Source organism: Mandrillus leucophaeus, unplaced genomic scaffold (assembly GCF_000951045.1).
Source record: "Mandrillus leucophaeus isolate KB7577 unplaced genomic scaffold, Mleu.le_1.0 Scaffold43, whole genome shotgun sequence".
Classification (NCBI taxonomy): domain Eukaryota; kingdom Metazoa; phylum Chordata; class Mammalia; order Primates; family Cercopithecidae; genus Mandrillus; species Mandrillus leucophaeus.
Genome location: NW_012104587.1, coordinates 2,756,915 through 2,766,892, shown reverse-complemented (window position 1 = coordinate 2,766,892; position 9,978 = coordinate 2,756,915). Strand labels below are relative to the sequence as shown.

The 9,978-nt window shown below is 50.2% G+C and overlaps 1 protein-coding gene across 3 annotated transcripts in view; it reads right to left on the bottom strand.

Annotated features, from left to right (window-relative positions):
* Positions 1 to 145: 145 nt before the first annotated feature.
* The window catches only part of NAA40 (N(alpha)-acetyltransferase 40, NatD catalytic subunit), a 22,462-nt gene continuing 12,629 nt past the window's right edge, over positions 146 to 9,978 (bottom strand). Inside the window, exons 2-8 of one of the 3 annotated variants that reach the window (XM_011993450.1) lie at positions 8,963 to 9,058; positions 7,874 to 7,926; positions 3,037 to 3,132; positions 2,805 to 2,963; positions 2,533 to 2,616; positions 1,439 to 1,516; positions 146 to 1,084 (exon numbers count right to left, since the gene is read on the bottom strand). In XM_011993450.1, coding sequence (XP_011848840.1) covers positions 943 to 1,084; positions 1,439 to 1,516; positions 2,533 to 2,616; positions 2,805 to 2,963; positions 3,037 to 3,132; positions 7,874 to 7,926; positions 8,963 to 9,001 — 651 coding nt within the window. In that variant the 5' untranslated portion in view covers positions 9,002 to 9,058 and the 3' untranslated portion in view covers positions 146 to 942. Of the gene's footprint in view, positions 1,085 to 1,438; positions 1,517 to 2,532; positions 2,617 to 2,804; positions 2,964 to 3,036; positions 3,133 to 7,873; positions 7,927 to 8,962; positions 9,060 to 9,978 lie in introns of those variants that run through there. The other 2 variants (XM_011993451.1, XM_011993452.1) reach the window with 2 other exon arrangements.

Genomic DNA, 9,978 nt, shown 5'->3' with positions numbered 1-9,978 from the left:
GAGAAGTCCTTCTGGGGAAGACGAGGGACTCCCTGATGTTATTCTCCCCTTGAGACTAAGAACAGAGGTATTTGGGGGTAGACGTGAGAGGCAGAGGAGAAAGAATAGTGAGGGCTGGCAGACGAGAACAAGCAAAACCTCTGGCTTTCTTCTATGAATCAAAAGCTCAGGTCACTGCCATGAGACCAGGAGGTTAAGCTTAGAACGCAGCAATGTCCAGGAGCCTAGAGAAGCAATCATCCCCATGGCGGTCCCACAGAACACCTCATTCCTGGTCCTTTCAGCCTCTCTCACTGACAGAGAGGCAGTCTTCCTCCCAGAGTCAGCTGGTCTCAACATGAGCCCACTCCATGAATCCATAAAAACAGCTGGAAAGAGCTTTCTTCACTTCCCTGCATCTTGGCACAAAAGATCTTCCCACAGTCTCCATAAGAGCATTCCATCTGCGAAAGTGTGAGTCTCTCTGAAGCCTCCCTCTATGCCCAGATCTTACACCCTGTGTGCTCCTCTTTGGGGATCAGCAAACCCCAGACCCAGGACTCCAGAACTTTCATAAAGGTGGGCATAAACATTCCATTTGTCCAAGTGTATGTGTCAGGGGAGGGGAGGTTGCCAGGACTCTAGGAGCTGCAGAGGTGGGAGAACCTCCACTGCAGGCCCCAGGAGCCAAGTGAGGAGGCAGCCACTGTGGAGGATGAGCTTCACTGCCAGGCCCCACCCACTCTTCCCTCTCTCTTTCATTCCCTCCTAGCACTCTGGTCTCCTAGGAGAGGAGGAGCAGCTCATACCACTTCTCCCCAGGGTTCTGTGCTCTCAGGGTGCAGCCTGGTACGTGCAGGGCTGGGGAGGCCACAGCTCTGAGGACACCTGGCAAATGGTGAGACCAGGAAAGAGGAAAGGCCTTAGGAGAGAGCATTGTGACTTGAAAGTGGCTCTGAGAGTTCAGTGGCAGCAGCCACCACAGTGCCCACCCGCGTGGGAGTGCTGGCTGTCCCCAAACTTGGTCCTCCGGCTCAGGATCTCATAGGAGCAATCCTCCCCACAGCAACCGGACATGCTGGGGGAAGAGTCATCAATTTCAAATCTGCAAGGCAGGCAGGAGAAAAGGGTTGGTGGCAGGCAGCTGAGTGCCTTCCTCCCTGGCCTGAGAACTCTTCCACCAGCCACAGTGATGAGACCCTTAGGACAAGGGTGCAGGAGGTGGACAGCTGACCAAGTCAGAGAGCACTGCCATACCGGCTCCCCAGACCTGAACCCCCATGACCACTGGACCATGAACTCAAGTCAGAGAGCACTGCCATACCATCTCCCCAAACCTGAACCCCCATGACCACTGGACCATGAGCTCAGGCATCAGGATGAGTAGGGGCCAGGACCAGAAAAATGGCCCTGGGAAGGCCCACCTACCACCCAGAAGGGCCCACACCCAGCTCCTTACTGCAACGCTTCTCTGAAGAACTGGTAGGCGCCATGATTGTGTTTAAATACTGTTAACATAACCTTCTTCATCTGTGTGCTAGAAGAAAGCAGAGCAAACACCTTTTAGAAAGAGAAACATGGCCGGGCGAGGTGGTATGCACCTGTAATCCCAGCACTTTGGGGGGCCAAGGCGGGAGGATCACTTGAGCCTGGATGGTAGAGGCCGCAGTGAGATATGATCATACCATGGCACTCCAACCTGGGTGCCAGAGTGAGACCCTGTCTCAAGAAGAAAAGAAAAAGAAAGAAAAACAAAAGAAAACAGAGACTACGGTCGTGCTTCCTTTCCTTTCTGTCTTTGTCTGTTACCCTCTTTCACCCGCACAAGTGCTCCTGAATTTGGCCTCTAGCCTCTAGAGGTCTTGGACTCCCTCGGCACTCACTGCTTCCCCCAATCGCAGGCTGATGAGACTGCATAGGCATCAGCCCTGACCAGATGGGCTTCTTCCAGAGCAGGGATCTTTCCCACTTCCTCTCTGTAGCACCGTTACTTAGGTACAGAACGTGGCACAGATTAGGAACTCAAAAGATGCTCGCTGGCCAGGTGTGGTGGCTCACACCTGTAATCCCAGCACTTTGGGAGGCTGAGGTGGGCAGATCACCTGAGGTCAGGAGTTCAAGACCATCCTGGCTAACATGGTGAAACCCCATTTCTACCAAAAATACAAAAATTAGCTGGGCATGGTGGTGCATGCCTGTAATCCCAGCCACTCGGGAGGCTGAGGCAGGAGAATTGAACCCGGGAGGTGAAGGTTGAGCCCGGGAGGTGAAGGTTGCAGTGAGCCAAGATCGCGTCATTGCACTCCAGCCTGCAACAAGAGTGAAACTCTGTCTCGAAAAAAAAAAAGATGTTTGCTGTGCTGAGCTAAACATGCAAAATCTGGAGTCATAACAAGGCAGGGAGCATCTTATTGACAGGGTTCTAAAACACCTTTCTCCCAAAACACACCTATGAGCCTCCCCCTTCAATGAGACTCAAAGAATAGCAAGTGCCTCAGCGGCAGCTCCTTCCAGTTGAATGCTATATGGATCTCCTAAGAAGGGAGGCCTTACCTGTTGGCCATGAGCTGTAGAATCTGTATAAGGAACTTCCCCAGGCCTTTCCGCCGCACCTTGCTTTCCAACTGCACTTCATAGCTAGGTGAAGAAAGGAGAGGTGAGCGTGCAGGATGGGGCATGAAGAGGCTGTAAGGTCTGGCAGAGGAGCTTGCAGTCCTTGGCAGCCCATAGACCTAGGAAGGTCCAGGGCCTTTGTCACCTGGCTGGAGTGCCTGTACCATCACCAGGGTCTCTCTCCCCTACCTCCCCCAAGCCATGGCTCCTACCAGTACAGGACTTCATCCCCACACTCCACGTCAAACCGGAAGTGAGAAAAGGCAACAGGGACGGAGCTGTTTTCCCACGCGATGAGGTACCAGGCTCGGTCATCTGTCATTTCCTCCCGTTTCTCTCGGTCCTTCCAGCCCCACTCACTCTGCTCATACCTGGGGAATTTGGGAGCAGTCAGAAGGGAAAGCTGGGAGAGGAACTAGGCTCCCCTGGTCGGGACACGCTTACATGGTTTGCATATTCGTTTTGGTCAGGTCGAAGGCCCAATCCACGGTGGCTGGCTCCAGTCCAGACACTCGCTTACATTCAATGGAGACATTCAACCTGTGAAGAAGACAGGAGGTGTACGGAATTGGTTACAGCTCTCCTGCCAGGGCACTGCTGTTCCTCCCTTAAAGTCTACAGGGAGGAAGGCCCAGTCGCAGTTACTCTACAGAGAAAAGCCTACCCTGTATCTTCCCCAGCATGACTAGAGAAGGCGCAGGAACAAAGTCTTTCAGGCTGAGATTAACAACTGTGGCCACACCGCCCACCCCCCAACCACAAGGCCCATTTCCTGCCTCCCCAAGTTGTCCTAATCCGCCTCAGCAATTTGTAAACTTCTTGTCCCTCTCTGCTCCTTCTTTATTCTTTTCCTACCTTTTCTGTCTCTTCTGTACTTTGTTATAAACACTCATGTCTTCTGTTATTTAGTTCCTGCCCTTAGACATTTTTCCTGTTGCTGTAATTTCTGAACTGACTCCTCACCGGGCTCCCACGGGACCCCATTCCTTTTATCTACCAATTGCGCCTTCAAAACCACTGGGTGACCCTAGGTCCTTCAAGAAGACTATGGCTCAACACGCCCCACCCCGCCCCAGGAGTCCTGCCTGCCTCATCTGAGGAATAGGGATACTCTCAGCTGATCAACAGGTTAAGGCCGGCACAGTGGCTCACACCTGTAATCCCAGCAATTCAGGGAGGCCAAGGCATATGGATCACCTGAGGTCAGGAGTTCAAGATGAGCCTGACCAACACAGTGAAATCCCGTCTCAACTAAAACTACAAAAAAATTAGCTGGGCATGGTGGTGGGTGCCTGTAATCCCAGCCACTCGAGAGGCTGAGGCAGGAGAATCGCTTGAACCTGGGAGGTGGAGGTTGCAATGAGCCAAAATCATGCCATTTCACTCCAGCCTGGGCAATGAGAGCGAAACTCTGTCTCAAAACAAACAAACAAACAAACAAACAAACAAAAACGGGTGAAGCAGGCTCCAGCCCAACACTGTTTTTCTAAACCCGCAAATGCTGTAGGTGTTAAGATATCTGTTTCTAAATGAAATTTAAGTAACAGTTAAACTCCTTGACCAATCTGTGAAATCACATTCTTTAGGGTCACTACATTCTGAAAGGACTAGAGGCAGCAAACCCTAAGCCTTTAAAGAGCTCCCGTATCAATCTCTCAGTGACCTCTGATACAATCCCCAGAGGATATGCTCACTGGAATCCCATCACTTCTACTGACTGGCACGCCACATTTGCTCAGCCTTATAAATTCAGAACTTCCTGCCCCTAAAGCATCTTCCTTTCTTTATCAATCACTTAGCCATCACAGCTGCCCAAACATAGCACTGCATCTGTCTTAACTATAAAATGCCCAGAGTTGGCTGGCAATGCCTGTTTTGGAGCTATTCCACATTTCTGGAAGCCAATGGAAATATGGAATATGAAAACACTATGAAGCCGGGTGCAGTGACTCACGCCTGTAATCCCAGCACTTTGGGAGGCCGAGGCGGGCGGATCACCTGAGGTCAGGAGTTAGAGACCAGCTTGGCCAACATGGTGAAACCCCATCTCTAATAAAAATACAAAAAATTAGCCGGCGTGGTGGCAGGCACCTGTAATCCCAGCTACTCTGGAGGCTGAGGCAGGAGAATTGCTTGTACCCGGGAGGCAGAGGTTGCAGTGAGCTGAGATCACGCCATTGCACTCCAGCCTGGGTGACAGTGCAACACTCTGTCTCAAAAACAAAAACAAAAACACGATGAGATATCACAATATGGGATCTCTAAAGTATGTCAAAAGCCTTTCCAGGCTGGGCGCAGTGGCTCACGCCTATTATCCCAGCACTTCGGGAGGCTGAGGTGGGTGGATCACCCGAGGTTGGTGGATCACCTGAGGTCAGGAGTTTGAGACCAGCCTGGTCAACATGGTGAAACCCCATCTTTACTAAAAATACAAAAATTAGCAGGGCATGAGGGCATGTGCGTGTAGTCCCAGCTACTAGGGAGGCTGAGGGAGGAGAATCGCTTGAACCCAGGAGGTGGAGGCTGCAGTGAGCCGAGATTACGCCACTGCACTCCAGCCTAGGCATAGAGCAAGACTCTGTTTAAAAAAAAAAAAAAAAAAACTAATACCAGCTGCTACTTACTGAGCTGCATATATTCTTTTTCTTCCTTAAAAAAAAAACCTTGCGCCAGGCGCAGTGGCTCACACCTGTAATCCCAGCTCTCAGGGAAGCAGAGGCAGGAGGATAGCTTGAGCCCAGGAGTTCGAGACCTGCCTAGATAATACAGCAAGACCCCGTTCTCCACAAAAGGGAAAAAAAAAAAAAAATCTTGCAAATTTGGCATCATCATCCTATTAGGTAAGAAAATGAGGCTTGAGGAATATGAGTGACTTCTCCAAGTAGAGCTACTAAGACGTCCAGCTACAATTCAACCCCCCAACACAGAGAAACCAGAGCCCCTGTTTATCCCCAAGCCAAGATGTTACATTCTGGAAGCACAACTCATCAACAGCATCTCAGGTAAGGCAGATTATGCTTCCTATTTAGAAACCAAAAGGACAAAAAATGGTGAGGGAGCCTTCAGTCCAGAGCCTATAGTTAACTGGATCAGTAATAATAACAGCAAACAGGGTGAGGGTTGAAAATTTACCTACTGGGTACACGATCACTATTTGGGTGATGGGTACACTAGCTGCCCGACCCCACCATTACACAAAATATCTGCACATGTACCTCGTGAATCTAAAATGAAATTGTAGAATAAAATAAAATAAAATAACAGCAAACACTTATCTAGCTTTTATTACGCTCCAGGAACTAACACTTTACATCTTATCCTCCTGACAACTCCATGAGAAAGGTACTATTATTAGAACCATTTTGGGTTTTTGGGTTTTTGTTTTGTATTGAGACAGGGTCTTGCTGTCACCCAGGCTAGAGTGCGATGGTGCTACCATGGCTCACTGCAGCCTCCATATCCCAGGCTCAAGCAATTCTCCCACATCAGCCTTCTCAGTAGCTGGGACTACAGGCATGTGCCACCATGCCCAGCTAATTAAAAAAAAAATTTTGTTTTGTAGAGACAGGGTCTTCCTATGTCACCAGAACTGGTCTTGGACTCTTGGGCACAAACAATCCTCCCAACCTCAGCCTCCCAAAGTGCTGGGATTACAGGTATGAGCCACCACACCTGCCCCAGGCCCATTTTTAACTAGAAAATTGAGGAACAGAGAGATTAGGTAATTTGTTCAGAGTCAGTTGGGCACAGCATTTTAGGAGGCCGAGGTGGGAGGATCACTTGAGGACAGCAGTTTGAGACCAGCGTGGACAACGTAGGCGAGACCCCTTCTCTACCAAAAAATATTTTTCTTTTTAAAGAAAAAGAAAAGTAATTTGTTCAGGGCCAATTAGCCAGTAAGTGGCTTTTAGTAATTATACTATATACTCAGGGAAAGAGCACTAGATTGGAAATTAAAAGCCCCCTCAGCTGTCAGGTGAAAACTCCATAAACTCAGAAAGCTCGTTTGACTCTCTGGACCTCAGTTTCCCATGCATTAAATGTGAGTGTCAGCCTAGATAATTTTCCAAATTTGTTTCAGCTCAATGATTCTTTGCATAGAGAGAATAATCAGTCCGGAAGAGACATCAGGCCGGGTGCGGTGGCTCACACCTGTAATCCCAGCACTTTGGGAGGCTGAGGCAGGCGGATCAGTTGAGGTCAGGAGTTCAAGACCAGCCTGGCCAACATGGTGAAACCCTGTCTCTACTAAAAATACAAAAGTTAGCTGGGCGCAGTGGCTCACGCCTACAATCCCAACACTGAGACGCTGAGACAGGTGGATCACGAGGTTAGGAGTTCAAGACCAGCCGGGCCAAGATGGTGAAACCTTGACTCTTACTAAAAACACAAAAATTAGCTGGACATGGTGGCAGGCACCTGTAATACCAGCTATTTGGGAGGCTGAGACAGAGAATTGCTTGAATTCGGGAGGCAGAGGTTGCAGTAAGCCGAGATCGCACTACTGCACTCCAGTCTGAGTGACAGAGCAAGATTCTATCTCAAAAAAACAACAAAAAAAACCCCCACAAAAATTAGCGAGGTGTGGTGGCGCACACCTATAATCCCACGTACTCAGGAGGCTAAGGCAGGAGAATCGGCTGAACGCAGAAGGCGGAGGTTGCAGTGAGCCAAGATTGCGCCACTGTACTCCAGCCTGGGTGACTGAGCAAGACTCCATCTCAAAAAAGAAAACTTTAACTAAAGAGACATTGGTCTGAGATTAAGTGCAATCTTTGCTCATTTATGGATTCTTCTGCCACCCTACCTGGGGGATTTTATATCAACAGAGGACACGAGCCACAGTTTCTGCTTTTTCTTTTTGTTTTGTTTTGAGATGGAGTTTTGCGCTTTTTGTCCAAGTTGGAGTGCAATGGCGCTACCTCGGCTCACTGCAACCTCAGCCTCCCGGGTTCAAGCAATTCTCCTGCCTCAGCCTCCCAAGTAGCTGGGATTACAGGTGCCCGTCACCATGCCTGGCTAATTTTTTTTTAAATTTTTAGTAGAAATGGGGATTCACTATGTTAGCCAGGCTGGTCTCGAACTCCTGACCTCAGGTGATCCAGCTGTCTTGGCCTCCCAAAGTGCTGGGATTACAGGCATGAGCCACCACGCCCAGCCCTGTTTTTTCATAGATATGAAGAAGAATGAGAAAATTTGTGTCTGAGGAAGCCTACTCTGGAAAGGGAATTCCTGAAGACGCTCAAGGAGACAGCAGCTGGTAATGCTCAATGTAACTCACCCGTTTCTATCATATTTCTTGAACACTGGGAAAGCCTCCAGAGGGTCTCCGAGCTGTGGAGGGAAAGAAAAGAGGAATAGCACAGACAAGTGTGGCGGAGGTACAGGCCCTGTCCCAAGAGCTGTTGTCTTGGAGTGGGATGCTGTGGGGATCCACAATGGGAGACTAGCTTCAGCCCCAGGAGCAGTCTCCCAGAACCCTCCATTTGCCTAGCTCTGAAGTCACATGTGCGAGGAAGGCTTTGGTGGGGAGGCCCACGAGAGTTAAGTTTGGCATCACCTGACAGGGCAAGAGGAGACCTCGCTGGTCTGTGGGCATACTACCTGCTCACAGCACAGCTAACCCAAAGAAGAGAGGCTACCTGATCTGCCACACATGTCTTAAAAGAAGCCTCCACTGACTTCACCTGGTTACAACTCCAGATGGAAAATCAAGTCCCTGAGCCACATCCTTAAAATGAGTGTTTACCATGAGTGGGTTAAAAGAATGACCAAAAAATGGGATACTAAATGGAGGCAGAGGCTGAGCGCTGTGGCTCACGCCTGTAATCCCAGCACTTTGGGAGGCCAAGGTGGGTGAAACGCTTGAGCTCAGGAGTTCAAGACCATCCTGGGCAACAAGGTCAAACCCCATCTCTATAAAAATTACCCAGGTGTGGTGGCAAGCACCTATAATCCCAGCTAATTGAGAGGCTGAGGTGGGAGGATCGCTTGGGCCCAGGCGGCAGAGGCTGCAAGGTTGAAGTGAGCCAAGATCGCACCACTGTATTCCAGCCTGGATGACAGAGTGAGACCCTGTCTCACAAAAAAGAAAACAAAATTATCTAGATCCTCCTCTATCCATAAGGAAGAAGTTCCACAGGGAGGCAGCCGCTTCACTGGAATCCACATTTTCCCAAACACCTGGGCCAACTGCCAGCGCCAACTCCCAACACACAGGTATGAGCTCAGTTCCCTGCACAGCCAGGAGGCAGAGGCGGTGTGGGTGGGTAGTGTCACAATTCTGCCACAGGGTGGCGACAAAACAAGTCAAATTATAAACCAAGTTAAAGTCCCAGGAGGCAGGGACTGGGAAGAAAGGGAGAATCACCCTGTTGGCAGCGTCCACTTTGGCACAAACGGCATCCATGGCTGCTCGCTCCTCCAACCGCTTCTGCTTCTTCTCCTTGGCTTTGCTTGACTTCCTCTGCAACAGAGGAAAGCAACATTAGCTGGAAGGGCTGTGGCCAATAAAACACTGACTTTCCCTTTAAGGAACCGAAGTGCCCTGCATCCACAGGCCTGGCCCAGTGGTGAGCAATTTCCCGCCTCATCTGCCACACGTTTGGAGGGGCGGGAAAGACCCAAGCAGGTCATTTTGTAGTGGGGAGTCCTCAGAAGTCACCAGACTTCTCAGCTTCCCTTCAGGAAGAGCAGTGGCCTTCCAGACACAGACACTGTGGGGATGCTGCGGAACAGCTGACAATGCCTGCAGCAGGCACTTAGTAAATATGCACTCACCCGCTCCCTCCTAAGGAGGGAACACCCAACTTTAGGCACACTGAAGACCGCTTCAGGGAGGAGACGGCATCTGAGGTAGCCACTGACGGCTGTTCCTAAGTATGTTTATTCAAAGCCTTTTCAGTGTCTTCCAGCGTTGGGTGACAAAGATCTGGTAGGCCACAGCTCCTGTGGGAGCTGGGTCTCATTTCAAGTGGGGGCCACCGTGTTCTGACTCAAGGACATCAGAGCCATTCCCAGAAGCCCTGCTCAGTTTAGGCCAACAAGTGGCAGGCACACTACACACCCAGTGACAGGGCAGAGGGCAGGGGCCCAAGGGGTTCACCTCAGGACAGAGATGACACATGGCCAGCAAGACGAAGCTGCAGGCACACAGTCAGCAGCGGGGCAGCAGAGGAGCAGCAAAGTGGGGATTCTCCTGGCATAGAGCAGCGAATGGCAAATTGCCCATAGCTGCTTCTAGATTAGGTCCGGTTTTGAGGCCGATGTGATATTCTCTCAGGCCTAAGACCCGCTCACCCTATTGTGAAAAGCCCGGTAACACAGGGCAAGAGCCAGGCTCTGACACCTGGCAGGCCTCATCCAAAGCCTCCTTTTTTTTTTTTT